The 19,688-nt window shown below is 36.1% G+C and overlaps 1 protein-coding gene across 1 annotated transcript in view; it reads right to left on the reverse strand.

Annotated features, from left to right (window-relative positions):
• MYCBP2 (MYC binding protein 2) overlaps positions 1–19,688 on the reverse strand; it is a 171,666-nt gene that overhangs the window by 102,650 nt on the left and 49,328 nt on the right. Inside the window, exons 13-18 of the mRNA XM_041471250.1 lie at positions 19,207–19,371; positions 18,352–18,510; positions 17,684–17,888; positions 16,863–17,008; positions 16,038–16,139; positions 6,826–6,933 (exon numbers count right to left, since the gene is read on the reverse strand). Of these exons, the coding sequence (XP_041327184.1) occupies positions 6,826–6,933; positions 16,038–16,139; positions 16,863–17,008; positions 17,684–17,888; positions 18,352–18,510; positions 19,207–19,371 (885 nt within the window). The remainder of the gene's footprint in view (positions 1–6,825; positions 6,934–16,037; positions 16,140–16,862; positions 17,009–17,683; positions 17,889–18,351; positions 18,511–19,206; positions 19,372–19,688) is intronic.

Below are 19,688 nucleotides of genomic sequence, written 5' to 3' on the forward strand. Positions count from 1 at the left end.
AGTAATTACAGACTTACAAAATTTTTTTAATATAATTCTGTTTTTACACATATTGCTCAAATTTTTCTTGTCATTACAGAGGAACTGCTGATACAGTAATGTCATTTCACACTTTCATTACATGCCAGTTTTTAGAAATCTTACTGTTGAAAGAATAAAGCTATTTTCTAGTGATTACTTGAGTATAGAAACTACATTAATCTGCATGTAGTTCATATCTGTAAAGGTGTGTAAAGTTACTAACGGTTTTGAAGAACTAGGTTTAAAAGCATAGGTAAATTATCCCTTTGAAACATGCACTACACACTGGATACGTGTGAAATGGAGACGTGGTTAAAAAAAACCTGTCTCTCACAATTGCCATGGCATTTTTGAGGTTGTGTACTACCAGACTACACACCAATTAGAAGAAGTCTCTGAAGGTCTGTGTGCAGCTTTTTTTTTTATTGGTAACAAAAGCAAACATAAGAAGACAGAATCATTGTTGAACAACAACCCTCTCAAAATTACAGTTTTCCTCTTAAATTTCTTCAATTCTGTCCTAAGCAGCTCACAGTATTTTAGTCAACTTTTACTACTACTCAAATACAGTACCTTTGAACTTTTTATGCCTACTTTTGCAATGAACTCTTATGTGCCAAAGTAACCAGGAGTGGTTCTGGCAGGTGATATTGCCACCAAAATTATTTATTCAGCAATCAGTCTGCTTACTGCTTCCCCATTTCATACAAGCTTTACAGACAGGAGCAGAAAAACAGCGGATTATTTTGGAAGTCTATCTGTGGCCCCTGTATCCACTCCTCCCTCAGACGCTGCTAAGTAATAAAAAATACGAGCTCTCTCACTGTGTAAATGCACTTGAATAATCATCTGTCAGAAACACACATGTCCAGTAAGAATGTGTCCTGCACGCACTTCCAATGAAACACACTGGGCTTACAGCAACCACGTCACCTATGTAGTCACATTAGCAAATGGTAGCAGCTGGTGTCTTCTGGTCACGTAACAGCAGCACATCAAGTGATCTGCAGAAACTTAAAGAGGCACATGTGCATTTCTGCCTCACTGTAAGAAAAACATTCTGCTCTAAAGGGCCTAAAAAACCACTAATAAAAAGTTGGGGATTCCTGTTATCTCAGCTGATAAATGTGATACTACCATTACATAAAACTTGACTCTAGATACAGCCTCATTTTCTCCGAAGTTGTAAATGAAAGCATAACACAGTACTTCCCTTGAGGAAACACTAAATATTAGTGTGCAAGATGCAGAGACAAGTACCTTCACATGAAACAAATTTTGCAATTATGTATGTGAGAAATAAATTTATTTTAAAGAATAAAGTTTTACAAAGTTGGCGCTTTCAATTTCCAAAGCTAACTTCTCAAAGGTTCTAAGAATGCAGGAATAGAAGCAACTATCTTTCATACATATCTTATTTTGTTCAAGTGTGAAATTTTTTGACTGAAAATGGAATTCCTGTCAGCCTTCTTTGCATAGTTAGTAACTGTCTCAAGAGTTTTGAATTGTTTGGATTTTCAACACTTGATAATTTATCTGTGGTGCAATAAAACCCTACAACTAAAACAGCTAGTTTTGTTTAGGAAAAAAAAAAAAGGTCTTTTGACCAAAAAACACAAAGCCAAATAGAATATCATTATATCATTGCTTACTTTTAGAGCAGTATTTCTGGACTACAGTGTTTATCTGTTACTCCATTACATGGCCAATACGTATCGTATTTTTCCAGCAGCACTTGCTAAGAGAACTTACACTTAAGAGATAAGGCTGCAAATAAATTGGGTCATCCTCTTTCCTTCCATTACTTTCAAACAGTCAAAGTTTTTTAAAAAAATGTGAGTCAAAAGTGGATGCTGAAAGCTTATTTGCATGTGTCAAGGAATAACTGTAACTAGGGAGATACACATTTGTTTTCCTTCAAACAATTGTGCATTTTTTTTCATTTCATTAAAAGTAATATCAAAATAACTGTTCCTGAAAGAAAAGAATAAAAAGCCTACTGAAGCAGAGACTCTTCTTGTTGGATGCACTGGAACCTTTAAGTAGAGCAAGTTAGTACCTCCAGTGTTATCCAACTGGGGTACCACTGAACAGCACCTTTGACTCCATCTCTCTGAGAGAGAAGAAAATCCCAAGGAAAAGTTCTTTCTGCTGTCAACACAGAGGGGTGTGCTCCATGAACAACATCTGATGGGTTTTCATCTCTGGTATCTCAAAGTTACGGAAGGAAAGACAGAACTACAAATACAACCAACCAATTCCCACTACCACTCAGAAAGTTCTTAATTCCTGAAGACAATTTTCCTCCACCACTAAATGCGCTTAGAAAGTTTTCTTGGCGCATTTTGCTGCCACAAAACCCACTGCTTTCCAGGAACAAAGGAAAACCTCATTCGGACTCAACAGCAAGTGAAGTAACAACCTTTAAATGAGACCTCTTCTGGCAAAAAAACCCAAACCCAGCATCGTTACAGAAAGATATAGTGGACCCTTGCTTGGCCCAGACCAGAGGAAAAGCATTTTGTTAGTGTTCTCCAACAGCAAGGATGGTGATATTCCATTTCTCATTTACCATCCATCTTTGGAGAAGAGAAAAAGCACTTCTAAAGATGTTAAATACCCCACAGATAAAAAGTGTTAATGGAATATGACTATATTAAAAATTCTTACATTAACTGTCTCTTCAGACCACATCACATGCCAACAAATCTTGGTTCTATTCAGCAGCAATCACCCAAATAAAGCATATTGGTCAAGTTACTGGTTAATCTCTGTGATGTCCAACTCTCACAGGGTGTTGTAAGTGCCATAATTTACAAACTTTATATGCAACATCACTTTAACTAATCAGCCTGTGCCTGCAGCTTCTTGGCTGTCTACCCCAGGCTGCAGCTGAAATATCTGTAACCAATTTTATAGCTACAGTGCAGGGAGAAAATAAATATACTCTGGCTGCGAAAATCATCCATCCACAAAAAGTAAGTCTGTTGGATTCTTTAGAGGTTGCTACAGAGCTTACTTGAGCTTACAGGTGAAGTACGATATGCAGAGTCACAAGTGTATAACACATCCAATGAAGTGATAACAAACTCACATTCTAGTCAAAAACTCAGTCTTAGATGTAGGTTTTTCATTGTCAGCTGTCTCACTCCAATGAGTGCTTCAAACTACTCTGCCCATCACATGGTATCTTAGACAGCCGAAAAGTTAAAAAGTAAATTTCCAAGTAAGTTTTTTTGAACATCTGGTAATTTTGTCTTAGTGTTTGCAAAATGGTTGACCTATATCTTGTTCCATCCATGCAGGTTCAGCTTCATCTAGTCTTAGTCGTTTTGAGGGTATTTGTTTCATATTCCTTAGAATGTTTACCACTATTTCCAAATACAGGAAAAAGATGGCATTCAATCTGCTGAATCTTAGCTGACTCAAGAAGCTTACTTTGGTTTTTATTTCTACTTAGTTAATTTCTGCACTTGAGAAAACTTTACAGACTTTCATTAATCCTTTTGATGCCTTAAGTTTTAGTTTTCATAATTTCCAGATTCTGTACTGCATTAGTATATAACTCTGAACTTCAAATAAAACATTAGCAAGTTCTCTTCGCAGTTCAGTTAGACAAAACGATCCTTTTCCAGCCTGAGAACCAAGGACAACATTGCAGCTTCAGGCCCAAAAAGTATAAACAGCAGGGAACTGAGGAGAGCAAACTGGGAGGATGGGACTTCAGAACCTGAAATTGGACAATTAACCCCAATGTGGAAATGGACAAGAACTTGTAAAAGTGTGAAAACTTGTGACTAAGAGTTCATCTTGAGTGGAGGCACAGCTGGGTCTCTGTACTGCCCAAGGTATACTCTGAAGGCCTTTTCAATAAATACCTACTTTATTCCTTTAACACTGTCTAGCCTCTGTTCTAGGTATCCTCTCTAGGCATCACTTTTTACTAAGATGCTCAGTTATGGGAATCCACAGGGATTGGAGATGTAGACTGGACTTCATTAAAGAATAAGGATGAAGCACAAGTTCATTTTTATTTTTAGTGCCAAACCACTCCATGAATACCAAAAATGTAATACGTAATCCCTTCTATTAATAATTGTGAAAGACACAGAAGACACAGATCAGGAAGAGTATGCTTAATTATGCAGTTTTTTGCAGTAACAAAGTTCTTGATATGCAGGCCTTATAAATGTGAAAAGAGTAAATGACAATGGCAAGATTTCTAAAAACCTGCTGTTTCAATGAAACTGAAGGAGTTTTCAACTGGACAACCAATCAGACAAATCCCACAAGTGACACACATGTAGATTATTATGAAAAAATTATTTATTCTGAGTGTGATGAAGCACTGCAACACGTTGCCCAGAGAAACAGAGGATGACCCACCCTCAGAAGTGTTCTGGGCCAGGCTGGATGGGGCTTTGAGCAACCTGATCTAATGGAAGGTGTCCCAGTCCATGTCAAGGAGGTTGGGACTGGATGATCTTTACGATCCCTTCCAAAACCATTCCATGACTCCATGGTTTGACAATATGTACAAGTACATATCAAATACACTTTTTATATCAGACAATAATTGTCTGAAGAAGTCCTGAGGAAGCTGTCCATATTCAAGTTTAAATATCATTATCAAGAGACATTCTGCAGCTGCAAGCAGAGAAGTGGCAACCACCAAGTTTAGTACTGGCCTTATCAATACTACTAGCTGAACTAAACACTCCTTGCCCAAAGATCTCTAAGGTCTGGTTGGTGTGAAGAAGACTACTATAGCAGAAACATCTGAAAGAAGGAGGACAGTCTGGAAAGCATCATGTTCAAAAAGAAAATAATTTGCTGATTTCAATGTGATAATGTCCTTTTATCTCTGTTCTATTATTGCTTTTACATTCTTCCTCAAAGAAGAGAGGCATGCCTTCTAAGACAAAAAAAAAAGGTTATTTTTTTCACAATTCTCACCTTGCCTGTTACTTGGATAACAACCCACTTCACCAGTTTTCCTTTTCCCCTTGGAATCTCTTTGAGAAGTTAAGGGATATTTCTAGTTCCTAGTCAAATTTACAGCTGTTTTTTGAAAGTCAGTCTTCTGAGGCAGAGAAGGATCTAAAAGTTTACTTGAAAACCTCCTTATCTGTTTACCATAAGACACAAAGAACTGAAATAAACTGAGTATTTCCTTCCACATAGTCTTCCTTAAAGAAAAAGAAATGTTCAGTTCTATAGGGCATATCTGACCAAAGTCTTCCAGCACAACACAGACCTTTTATATTGTTCTTACAACTCCAAGAGGCAACATAAGCCTCAAACTGACACTAATGAATACACCTCTTGTAAGGAGATACTTGATCTGAAACGAGTTCCAACAACTAACACATGCCAGAAAAACACTGACGGAGGCAGAACAAGCATACTACTTTATGGACTTGCCTGTGGAGTCAAGGGCTTGCACTACAACTAGTAGTAGTATGTAGCTCAAGAATAATGGCCATCAGCAAATTGTCACTCACATAACAAAACTTAAATTCAGTATGTGCTCCTTCAGCAGGCAACCTCTCCAGTGAGATTATGATAGGTTATTCTACTAAGTCCATCCAGACTTAAAGCTCAGACAACATGCTTCCAAAGACTAAATGTTATGCAGATCTAAGTAACAGATTTTGCTTTCATTTCCATAAAGTAAACTTAAAATGATTTCACAATCCAGTATGTTCATAACTCAGTAAGCCCATCACCCACATACACAGAAACTTTATCCCATAAGGCTTCAAACTGATATACAGTTTGTTTGCACACATGCCAAATACAATCAGTAACTTCCACTAATTCAACTGAAATGCCATACTAACTCTTTTTAATATTTAGGTATTCTTTAGAAAAGAGCTGAAATGTTCTGGGTTCACCATTTTTAGGAGCTTCCTACTTTGACCAGGTCTCTAACCTCCATTTTACATATTTATCTTCTGTATATAAATAATGCATGTACAGACACATCAATACACAGATAGATACAAACTACAATCAGATTTGAGACAGCTCAACTTCAGTCAGTTCAGTTAGTAATATACTACTACTTTCTAAAAAACACGTAAGTCATTTATATCTGAACAAATGGCACACTTTGAAATTGAAGATAAAAGGAACTGGCTTGCCAGACATACAAAAATGTCTGAAATACCAAGACACCTCCATAGCTGTACTCTATAAAACCATTTAACTCAAGAATATTGCAGAGAAAAGTGTGTATATTGATTTGTATTCTTCCCATTCAAAGTTAGCAAAAAGTAATGTTTACATTATTTCAAATATTTCACTCCTAAAAAGGGCTTGATGAAAGGCAACATACCTATGAGAAGATATTGGCCAGAATTATCAAGCCTGGGACTGACATGTTTAAGTAAACACCCCAAATACAAAACACAAAGGACAAAAACCACAAATGCAGTGCAACAATCTTGAGTCACTCTACCATGTTACGTTTCCTACAGTTAAAGAAAAAATAAAAATAAAGAACCTTAAGAATGAGACAGCATTAGAAATGAGAAAAGACACACAGAAAGACAAAGCATATTTCACAAATAAAAAGGGGAAAGAAAAACAAAGATGATGTGGACAAATGACCATTTACACTTCTAAAGAAAGGTCAACATTTAAATGCGTTTTCTTTCTCCTCAGGTAACAAGATACTAACAGGAAGAAAAGGCAGAACTCATTTTGTGCAGTTCTTTGAAAAGACAGATGCAGCATCCGGAAGAAGTGACTGGGAGGCTGGGCTCATTTCCACCCTAGTCAATAAGGAAGACCAAATACCTTTGTGCTTGTCCCGTTTATGCTTTAGCGGTGCTGGAGAGAGTCTGATTCTGGCTAGAGCCTGTTCTCGATGGTTCATAAAAATAGGACCAGGAATTACAAGGGGGCCTGAGGAGAAACATTTTGCACATGCATAGGAAAGCTCACAAAATGGAAACAGTGTGTTAAACAAAATACAAATTAAAAGCAATGAAAAAACCAAAAAGAATAATAATTATAAAGTTGTTTTCTTAAATTCAAAAGACCTTAAAATATAAGAAAGTTGCCATTTCTCGATAACTTATGTGAGAAACCAATAAACAACCCATAGTGATATTTTTACCTGAATTTCTAAGTATGCAACCGTACTGCAAGCAATGGAAATATAACATACTCACACTAGAATAAAATCTGATAGCAAATACCCATTATTGCCTTTGAAAGATAAAAAGAATAATTATCATGCCTTAAATCCTACAACATAACATTCAAAATACTGATTTGGAACAAGATCATAATATAAATGCTAATTTAACCCCCCCGCCCATAAACTTGTTTGCAATTACTATATTTAAGATGCAGAGTTACAACTTTTAAAGAAAAAGTTCCATGTTTCAGAAAGAAAGTTTTTCACATCATATGACTCTTATCTACTTAGTAATTCTGAAATCCATTTATTTTGAAAATATTTTTCAATCTATTTAAAGGTCTTCAAGAGAAGATTTGATTTAAAGAAAGCAATGATTTAAATTTTTTTCCAGATTGCTTTTCCTTTTTAAAAATCTAGATTTAGGCAGTGAGGTACTATGCTTAATTGAGGCTCAGTATAAGCAGGTAACGGACAAGGAATTTCTTTCTTAAATCTGTATTTCTCCAGTTTTGTAGGTTGAGCATGTCACCATGAATTTTTTGGACACTTCTTGTCCTTTCAGAAGTCTCATATTCAATGAAAACCATGTATCAGAAGCAACCAATTCTGCCAAGTGACACTCAGTTTCACAGGTTCCCAAATCCAGCCCCACCATGAACAGTAAACAAAAGCACCCCAAAATCAGGCTGTGGTGTTATAAATCGCTTATGCAAAACTTAGAATGCAAATATTCCTCCTTTTTCTGCAAATTCATTGATACTCTCATTCCTCAGCTGAACTTTATTAAGAAGACAGTGTAGGTTAACTTTTAATAAATGCCCATTGCCTCAAGTTTTCTGCTGTCAACTTTATACCACCACCTCCTTCACTAATACTAAACAGCATGGATAGACATCTAAGCAAAAGTTAGGCCAAATCTATATAGCTTTAGAACTTTCAGATGAAGAAACTTTCTTCACACAGAGAAGCTCCCAAATTTTAGCATTCACTTAAAAAAACAAAATGCAGAATGCTTTAAAAACACTCTACTGTCTAGCTTAGAGGTTAACATGTGTTAGGGAATATAATGGCCCAAAACCTCCTCAGTCATGTTTGCTTCTGCACACAGCACAGAATTTTTATTTTTGTTCTATTGTATTCATTTGGACTCCGTTCCAGAACAGATCCTCTTACTAATTCAGAGCTCCTTCTCCTAATCAAGGATCATAATTTGCTTTTGTTTTACCTTCATCTTGCAGATTCTTCCTTCAATTGTCTTGCTGTTGTGCTCCCCCTTTTCAGTCTCCTCTGAATTCAAATTTCCATTTAATAGATACATTTTTGGTAAGCATTACTTTCTGCCAAACCACTTGCTGTGTTTAATATACTACTTTCCAGAGTTTTGACTTACACAAAAAATTACACCACATTTTGCTTCTTACCAAGTGAGGCAATATAGCGAGGAGTATCCTGAGGCACACCAGAAAAAGGTAAAAAGGGCAAGAGATGAATGACAAGCAGATTATGAAAGCTAAAAATGTCTGAAGGACAAATGATACAGAGGAAAGGTGAATGAAGAACATGAGAAAATAAGGCAAAAGTAGTGGGACTTACTGGAAAGTTGCTAATGAAATTAAAATCTGAAAAAATAGAGAATGGACAGGACAACACGACACAAGTTAAAAGTCAGATCAGCCAAGTTGCAAAAAGAGATCCAAGGACTGCAAAGAGTGTGGCTTGAAGAGTGTAGATCTAAAACATTTGCGGGTGGCTGACTGATCTCTAGATAACTTAGGCAAACATTCTGAAGCTCCAAAACATGCTTGCACAACAAACAGTGCGGGGAACAAGATACAGCCCTGAAGGCAGCCTTTCGCATTTTAGTGCTAAGAGCAAAGATAACAAAAGAGAATTTCAGGAGGACAGAAGGAAGTGAAGTACAGTAGGGTGAGCAAAAGAACTACAGAAGATTTGTAAGACACAGGATGTTTAGTAAGCATAAGAGGCTGCCAACTCCAGCATGCCCCTAGCAGACACCTGCCATTAGTTTCCAAGCTACTAATCTGAATCACACTCTCCTAGTCAACACGACAATTCCGTAACAATCAAACCTTCTGACAAATGCAGGATTTATCTTCGCTTCTGGATATTCCTATATACTCTAGATTTACCCTTGTGTAAAGAACTTGAATCCAAAATAAACTTAAATGCAACAGATTGCCACTTCATAGTAATTTCTACCCAAATCCATGTAACATGTTTGCTGTCTTTGGCTTTTTGTGCATGTTAAACCTGTAAAATGATCATAATAAAATAGGAAAGTACAAACATGAAATAAAAATCTACATTTTGATTGTATTGTGATGTCTGTCGCCTTGGTCATCTGCTGGCAGGATGCAAAACACCTCCCTCTCCCTCCAAGTAACACAGGCAACAAAACATACAACAATTCATGGAGACCATTAATTGCTTTCTGCTCACACCTGAGGTCGCCTGTACGAAGGGAGCAAAATTTAAGTGCTAAGAATATTTTGGTGGAACAATCCAGTCATGCATTAAATTTAATTTGTTAAAAAATGCCTGCAGAGTATTATTTGGAAAACTGCTTCAGAAGCCTCTAAGATAGATCTGCATGGGGAATAACAATCTGTTACTAGTCTCTACTTTAGAAGATCAAGTGACAGAGATAAGCAAAGAGGAGTCACTGGTAGACTACAGAGCTATTTTAAATCAGTCACTGTGTGATGCAAAATGACATTCGCTCTCTCCCTTCACAGACTGTTTTTCCATAGCTGAGCTGAGATGCTGAACAGCCCTAGCTGAAATGTCAAGACTAGCTTTCCTTTCTTGGTCCAGACTTTTCAAAATGGACATTGTTTTGCAGGAAATTCAAAGCATTAAAAAATATATTTAACCACAGAAATAAATTAATTTTCTCCAAATAGAATGCCTTTATTAAGTAATGCACTGGACTTCAGAAAAATGCACACCATTATTTCATCCTATGCGCACTTAATGTGCTTTGGCATTTTTGGTCATCTAAGCTCTTGGACACAACTATGAAGGAGTTTAATGTTTCATTTTATATAACACATATTCGATTTCTTCTAGTACCTCACCCTAAACAAATGCTATTTGGCAGGCTGTGATTGCAGGAGACTGAAATCAATTATTGCAAATGCTGACTTCTGCACCAGTGCACTGAACACAGCAGGCTACCTGAAAAAATAGTACATGATGACACACACATACAGAAAAGCAGTATAAATTCAGGTTGCAGAGCTAAGTGCTAGGTTGGATCACACACTCTGTTATAAAAACCTATTTTTGGCTCCTTGAAAGAGAGCAAGCAATTTCTGGGGGAGCGTATTTTTGTTGGTTTTTTTAGCAATAAAATAGGAAGATAAAACCCTAATATAGGATATTAGCCACCCTAATAGGTCAACAGGTTGCAAATTTTGAGAAAAAAATTTCAGAAAATGGAATTAGAGACAAATGCTTCACTTCAGTTCCACTAGAAGCATAAAACATTATAGTGAGATAATGTCCCACCTATAAAGCCTTAAAGGAAATAAAATTTAATATTCTCATGAGGCAGGGCTAATAATTATGGTGCATGTAAAAAAAATAAACTGCATTTTTCCAACTATGACTAGCAATTTATCATTAAGGTGAAAACACTCATGGAGAATGTCATGCGCAGGCACTAAGGTTAACTGCAGTTTGCTTCTTTTGTTCAAAACATTGAAAACAAAGACAAGATACATGTCTCTTCCTGTAGTCTTAAAGCAACATTTAAATTGTACAAATCAGGTGTGGAAGAAAAATTAAGGCTTTTTAAAGGGGAAAAAGAGATGCACACCAGCCAACACAAGCATGCAGGGAAATGTGGGAGTAATAAGAGAATGAAATGGAAGTATGGTTTATGATAATCTTAATTTTGACCTTTTCCCCCTTCTGAATACTTGACTTCGTATGTATTGTTAAAAACATATAAAATATTCATTTCTGCTTATAAATACATGAAGTAATTTAAAACAGCAAATATTAACCAGAACTGTGCCATGGTGTCTACTACAAATCAGATCTGAAACTATAATATAAATATTTTTACTCTAAACATCAGTTTTAATAACAACAGTTAGCTTTCAGAAAGGAATCACAGACAAAAGTGTAACAATGTAACTTCATAGAACCATACCTGATGGTCATTAGGGGCAAAAGCCTACAGCTTTCCTTGAAAGCACGCTTAAAAAGTCATGTGTGAGTTTCAAGTGAAAAGGTAACAATTGGTTTTGGTTTGCTTAAAGAACACTGAAACAAAAGTAATCCTGAAAGCATCAAATTAAACATTTAATTAAAACCATAAAAAGAAGCAGCACAATTATTTACTAAGTAATATTGCGCTTAATATTGCACTTGTACAGATAGTTCTACTGTGTATTTTGGTATATGTTGAGCAATGAACAGACAAAGGGATTCCAAGCTCAGGGTGACTTGTGCAGGTGTTAAACAGATTTGTGTGATACTTAGCCTACCATGGTAAAACTAATCACTGAAGTAACTGAATCAGTTACACTTCAGGAAAATGAAAAATGCCCAAATCTAGGCAGCCTCAGATTATATTGTCTTAAAACAGAGCAGCTTGGACTAAAATTAATCAATTTTCTGTGGGTTCTTTGTTGTTGCAAGTAGGATAAGACTGATGAAATTAATTTTCCTTTTCTGTAGAGGCATCAAAAGCTAAACTTTGCTTAATTACACACCAAATCTGCATATCAGTAATGATCATCTAGAGGTTTTTACAGCATAGGCTGAGAAAGAGTAGTAGTGAAATACCAGTGAAGCATGAGACCACTTATTATCGCTGTATTGAGAACCATGTCTGTGTTTTTTAGCTTATTAAATATAGTTTAAAAAGTTATTTTAACATTCTCATCGCCCTCTGAAAAAATATCCCAGAATTATCTCAAGTGATAAATTTAAACTTTGACTATTCCAACTTCTATTACTGCAAACACCAATCTGAAAAAGTAAAAAGTCTCATGAACAGCTTTCAAGAATAGCTCTCTCAAAAAATGCTAGTCTTAGGTTCATTACAATAATTGCTCATGTGGCTCACAGATTTCTGTAATCCATTAAGGCAATTTAATGCCCCCATGATGAAAAAAATAGTTTCACAGGAAAGAAAAAATAATTAACCGTGTTCTGAGCATTCTGACATACAAAACTTTCTCACTGCCACAGAAAATAATGAAGTGCAACTGTTTCCATATTCATCTCATTATTCTCATCAAGCCCCAAAACAGCTTGAAAAACAAAAACCACTTCACCATATGGAAAATCAGCTCCTTCACTTCTCACCAGAGATAGTGAAGAGCTGAGATAATTCCATCAATAATTATGTTGAGATATTATGATTTAGCACAGACGCCGTGATGAATACAGCTGGCTTTATTTCTCAGAAGGTCATACACCCAACTCAAAAATGTAGAATTGATTGAGCCCTCTTCACTGCTTGTCACAGTCACTTGTGTGCACAAAAGAGCAAAGAACTATAATAAATATTAAGGAACATACAAAATTTTTAAATAATTGATTATCCCAAACAAACACTTTTTACCCACTATTAATTTAAAGTATCTATTTTTTGCCACTAAAGTAGAATTTCTTTCTTGAATACAGCAACAGAAATAACTGATTCAAAACATAAAAATTATTAGCTGGTTACAATTCCATCATAAACTATAGTTCGTAACTCGTTTCAAAGTAAGAAACAAAGAAATCTTCAGCATAAGCACTTAAAATTCCTGAAGTGTGCTGTTGCTGAGCAGCATGTATACAGGTCCCTTACAACAGTGGCAGGCTACCTGGATCATGTGTGAGGAGTGAGTTAATTGCTTGTGACACTAACATTGAACCAGGTCATTGATATTGCAGCTATTAACAACTACTTCTACCCAGAACATTCAAATTCAGAGTCAGCATTCTCAGATAAATGCAAATAAAGAAGGGCATTCTTATCTTCTTCAACACAAGAGACCACAAGTGATCTTGTGAAGAAATTAAACAATTGTCACACCTGAAGACTCTTAATTTAAGTGGACCCCAAGAACATGTTTTCATATCACAAGTCACTATAACAGGACTAAATCTGGAGCTTTGAAAGAAGCACAACAAACAATTAGACAGCTTAAAAATCAGTGTAATCCCAGCACTTGGGCTCTTACAGCTCTCTCCTAAACTTAAGACCTATTTCAACGCATTTGGGTGACAGGCAGCTTTGTGATTTTTTTCTTTGCATGACTGTTTTAGGAATGAAATATTCCTGTATTTTTAAAGCTTTTCTCTTCTTTACAAGACATTCAAGATTTACTGAAAATAATTGTATTGAATAAAGGTCACCAACAGGAACTTAAAAGTTTGCAGCTACATTCAGTGATGAATCCTATTCTTCACCATCATAAACTATGCGTGCTTTTTTTCTTATGAAAGAACAAAAGACACACATTAACACACTAAATAATCCAGAAATCAGAATCCTGATAAAATAAACACTGTGTACCTTAAGGAAAGGCCCTAAAGAGCTGGTCCAGCCTTTAACTGACTAAGCACCGTTTTCAGAAATTTGAAAGGTTGAACATTCTCTCTGGATCTCCAAATAGCTATTTCATTAGCATGGATTTGTTCAGCTCCATATGCACAAATAGTAAAACTCTTGGGAAAACTGAGCAACAAGTAACCTGCCTGTTCTTTTAACATTATTATAACTATGTTTTATCAGACTGCAAAGCAAAACACTGCACAAAAAAATCTAGTAGATTATTTAAACGTTCTTGTTCCCTCTTATGAAAAGAGTAGCATCATAAGAGTTGTCAAGAATGGTGCTACTCTTTGCACCAACTCATTAACGAAAAACTTCAGCATTTGGATGGAGAAGCAAAAAAGCTCTTTAATCTGATTATGCAAATAAAGATTGATTATCAAATCAAATATTCATACCTGATTATATAAAACAAGATCTCTAAGTATTTGTGAAACACCATTTCCAGCTTTATCACAAGAAGTCATTCTGAACCAAAACAGGAGACTAATCTCCAACCCTTCCAGACTGGCATACCCACTACCTCCCACAGCCACACCGGTATTCTTTAGATACAAAATGTAACACAAATGTGTGCAACAAGCTGGATAACAGTATATTTTTAGCTACAGTCCCTATACAGAATCATAGGATCAACTAGGCTGGAAAAGACCTTGGAGATGGAGCCCAACCTATGACCAAACACTCCCATGTCAACTACAGCATGGTACTAAGTACCACATTCAGCCTTTCCTTCAAACACTTCCAGGGATAGTGACTCCACCACCTCCCTGGACAGCCCATTCCAATTCCCAGTCACCCTTTCTGTGAAAAAATTCTTCCAAATGTCCAGCCTAAACCTACCCTAGTGCAGCCTAAGACTGTGTCCTCCTGTACTGTCACTGACTGCCTGGGCCCCACTTGACTACAACCTCCTTTCACCCATACACCTATGAAACCAACCATTAGAGTGCATTCCTGCTACTGTTCAAATGATCTTTTTTTGCTTTTGAAACAGATGGCATACAGAAGGGATAAGCTGCTCTGGTTCTGCTTCTAACCACAGAAATAGAAGCAAATGTAAATTTTTCTCTGCCACTCTTCTTTTTTCTTTTAACTGAAGTTTACCTCCCAGCTCTGTCATCACTGATGGGCTGAACAGCAGCACCTTTCAATAATGCCTGGGCATTTAATTAGGATTCAATAAAAATTTGTTAGCTGCACCCAACATTTGCCAGCAGCATGCAGCAGCTCTGACATGACCTAAACAAAGGCTTCCTCTCTTCACCTCACAGCTAAAATTAGCCACAAAGATGCAAAGAAAAATAAATATTCCATCATTTTCTATATGCATAGACAACTACAAGGCTTCTCTTTCTGGTTGCTTCTTATTTGTGGCTTAAACCAGCAATTTCTTAATGCAAGTGAAATAAAGACACAATTCACATCACAACAATCATTGGCACAGTCTAGGAAATAATTTGGATTACAAGGCACATTTTGTATTAAAAAAAACCCCAGTATCTAATTCATAAGAGAAGAATCAAAGTGGTATTTACTAAAACTACAGGAACTTGAAAGAGCATATATCCCAGTAAGTTACTCCTCTTCTCAACGCATTATCTTAGCAACCATGTCATCATGCTTTACAAAAATCTTACAGTTTACATCAGTCTAATCTTCTCATATTTAATTTGACAAGACACTGAAGTATCTTAGAACATGAACAGTACTGAAAAGTTCTTGAGGCAGATTATTCTTTGTGTGGAAAATCAACAATGAGGTAAATAAAGCAGAAGAAAATTTTCACATGTTGAAGTGGTGTTTTGTTTTTTTAATTCAGTCTGTGTCAATATTCTCATGTTATGCAAATACAGAAAAGTTCATTTTATAAAAGACAATTCTGCCTATCATACAACAGAAAAGGAATGACTATAGTAATTAGATAATTCATATAATAGGTAAATAACATGAGACAGGCTTGTAGTTCTTTCTTCATATAAATATGTATTAGGATCTACATTTTAAAAACATTCAACTAGAAAATGGCAAAAAAATAAAAACTCATATGTGAAAGTGATATAAAATGCTCCTTTCATCATTAAAATTCTGATACTTATGTACAAACTTTGTTAAACACATCGATTTTACACCATTTTCTAAAAGCATGCTACATAACAAACTACCTGATTTAGGTTTGATCACAGTACAGGCTCACTGGAGGAAGACCATTTTCATTCTTAGAAAACAGACTTAAAAGTTTCTTAAGCTATTCAAGGCCCTTCTCAGTAAGTCACTCACCTCTTCCTTCTTCCAACCTATGTCTCCTAATTACACGCTGCCGCTTTTCTTCTTGTCGTAGCTGAAGGTGTTCCTCAATATTAACTCCAGGAACAGGGACAGCTAAATAGATTAAGAAAATAAAATACATAGAATTATCTTTAAAATTGTTGTGGTGGCAATAAACCTTAAAAGAAGTAAGGTAAATGAAAACTGAAAACCTACTTACTAGCTGCTCTTTACATGGCCCTAACAATAAATAAAAAGGATTTGAGTAAATTCGGAAGAGTTCTAAGCTTTATCTCCTAATTTCCTGGTTTTCACGAATCTGACTATTCCAACATCACTAAGTAGTACTTAGGCATACACATGTATGTAGTTATGTGTTGTCATGGTTATCTCCATCCTCCCCTAAAAAGTTTCAAAAAGTATTATTAAACCAAGTCTACGATTGTTTATATTTTTAAAACATTTTACACCAATTAGCCATGTTTTAGTTTAAGAATGCTTAAATCCTGATAAAAACATTATAGAAAATTTTTCAGGATATCAAAAAGGACAAGAAGAACTTGTAGTATCAACATTAGCATCGTAACTGCACAGGTCATAAAGTGGCACAGGTGACTATAGTAAGGGCAAACTTAGAACAGTTCACTTAACAGAATGATCCCACTTTGCTATATCACCGATAAATAAATCTGACAGTTAAGCACCATTTTAACAACATTACACTAAAACTGTCCTGTAACAAAGTGTGTAAACAAATGTACTGGACAACAATAGGAAAAAAAGAGGTACAGTAAAACTGAGAATTAAAAGCCTTTTTGGTAATTTCATAGTACTTACCCAGCAAGAGATCTAAAGGTATCATCTCTTTTACAGCATCAAGGATTCCTCTTTGTCTTGCCTCCTGGCCATCCAGCTCTCTAGCACATGCCTTGCAGCAGCCACACACAGCACAGCCTGACTCACCTGAGCCACAGCCACAGATTCTGCAGCAAACAAAGTTGCTTTATCACTATCTTTTATTTTTGTGCATTACTGATGCCTTTGTAATTAAAACACAGATTATTACTTTGTTCTATCTGTGGACATGCAAGTTTTCCAGAGATAAGCAGGAAGGACAGCTAGTTTAAATCCTAGCTGCTGTTGCATGGTGCAAGGACCACACACTGACCATCCACTGAATTGAATTCTCAGAATTACTTTTCTTTCTTCAATTTAATGTACACCACACGAAAACATGAACAAGGAAATAGTGAGCACACAAAATGCTGAAGAAACAGTAATGGTGACGCAGTGACCCCTCTGCAGCTCAACTAAGAAGGAACAGATAATGGCAACTTGAACAGCAAGATAAACTTCTACCAGGGGACGAAGAAAAGTTATTCTGAGCCAGCAGCTCTGCCAAGAGACAGGAATTATATTGGTGCTCACATCCAACAGCTTCTAGTGAAGAACTACATGCTAAAGTGAGAAAAAAGTTTGTAAAACTAAATCACCTTCAGCCACAAGCTAGTTACAGAAATTTTAAGCCATTTCTGATTTTAAAAGCACATACTACTATATATTTAGCTATAAAATTACTTTAGATGGAAACTTCAACTCAGTTCACATTCAGTGCTTTAGCCATCCAACTCTCTGCACATTCCCACACGTGTGCTTACCCTCCAGGTACTCTATCAGGACGACCGCTACTAACACAGCTGGCTCCATAGCCTGTGCAATCTCCACATACAGTGCACACCATACACTGCTCCAGCTTCCATTTATGCATGCCTGGAGGACACATCATGGACTTCTCATCTTTTTCATCCAGTTCCTCTTCCAGATCCTCATCCATTGCTGTTGCCATGTTCTCAACTCCAAAACCTAATTAAGATATTGAAATAAGAAATACGTGCTTTCTGAGGCCAACAGACAGGGTTCTGGTTACTCAGAGAGGTAAGGACAGGTTGGACAAGGCTCTGAGCAATCTGATCTAGCTGAAGATGTCCCTGCTCATTGCCAGGGGGTTGCACTAAATGACCTTTAAAGATCGCTTCCACCTCCAACTATTCTACGCGTCTATGAACTGCTGAAGCTCTGAAGAACATTCACAGATCAGGTTTTAAAAGGAAATGCCTGATTTGCCTGCTCAGCCAGCACAGAGACTTCTTGGAAATCTCTGTGCATGGGCATGCTTGATTTTTTAAATCATGTTGCACGTATTCAAACTTTAGTGTTGGAATTACATTTTATAACAAAATGTTTAGCTTTGTTTTCACTTCTGATATTTGCCAGCATGCAAATGAAAAGAAAAAAAAAAAAATAAAAACAAAACACGGTCCCACACCTTTTCCTCCCTGGTTCATAGAGCCTGTGTCTCGTCCACACTGTCCTTTATTATTTACTCCAAATGTCCAAACTTGGCCATTCTTCATTAACACACAGGTGTGAGCTTTGCCCATGGCTACTTGAGTCACAAAATGACCTTTCAAATCTGTTACTAAACCTGCAAGGCATAAAACACTTAAGTGAAAAATTCCACTTTCTAGCCAAGAAGGAAACTCAAAGACGTAACAGAATTGTTAGTGGTTACTGACAATTTTAAAGTTTACAGCATAGGAAAAAAACAGGTATAAAAAACAAGTGTTAGAATAAAAAGTGAAAGAACTAGGCCTAGGCCACTTGTCCTGCAAAAAATGAAAATCCAAAAGCAAACATAAAACTGCTGTGAATCACTTGTTTTGAAAAAGAATTCTAAAGGAGTCATACAGCCATTGGAGTTTATTTCATTAATATTTTACTTAAACTGTGGTGTACAGGATCCCCTGCTACCTTATGAGCTGAGAAGCACCAAGACCTAGCTTCCAGCAGCCTTTGTTCGTACCAAAGCACACCTTATTTCTGTGACTCCTTCCTGTGTGGCCTTCTGGTGCCAGATTAACACAAGTGAATTTTTTTTTTCATCTCCTTAGTGGAAGAATTACTTTGGACATTTGTCACCACTCATGCTAAATTATTTTACAGAACTTTTGGAAACTACCTTTTTTTATCCTTCTGTCATATTTGTCTGAATCAACAGAATGTCAGAAATACATTAGGAGGGTAAGAAACACACAAACAACATTTTCATGGGCTAAAAACTTCCATACTAATTTCAATTATTTCAGTTGAAAAAGAATTCAAAAGACCAATATTAACTTACTTGTACTATCAGAGTAAATGGCATCTTTTCCAAACATGTAGAGTTCTCCATCTTTGGAAATTACAGAACTGCTTCCATTATTGCACGCTGTAGATATGACAATCTTTCCTTCCATTTTAATAATTTTTTTAGGCTTATATGGTTTTGATTGCCTTCTGCTTTTAGCTTTAAATAAATAAATAAATTACAAGTAAATCTACCAAAAATCCTCAAACCATCACAGGCATAATCATTAGTTTTCAAACCACTAATGAAAAAAACCAAACAACTAACCATAGGTACAATCTCCTGGTCTAATTTCAATTGGATTATACTGGCTCCTCTCAAAAAAATTCAATGGCAAGCCAAGACATTATTTGATCAGTATCTTTTAGAAATGAATTTTCAAGTATTTCAAATCACTTTAATTATTCTTATTAATCTACCACATCATCATCTCCCATCTGTTTCCTAAAGTGAAGTATTTAATTCTTTATTACAGC

This window comes from Pyrgilauda ruficollis, unplaced genomic scaffold (assembly GCF_017590135.1).
Source record: "Pyrgilauda ruficollis isolate IOZ18807 unplaced genomic scaffold, ASM1759013v1 scaffold26, whole genome shotgun sequence".
In the NCBI taxonomy this organism is placed as follows: domain Eukaryota; kingdom Metazoa; phylum Chordata; class Aves; order Passeriformes; family Passeridae; genus Pyrgilauda; species Pyrgilauda ruficollis.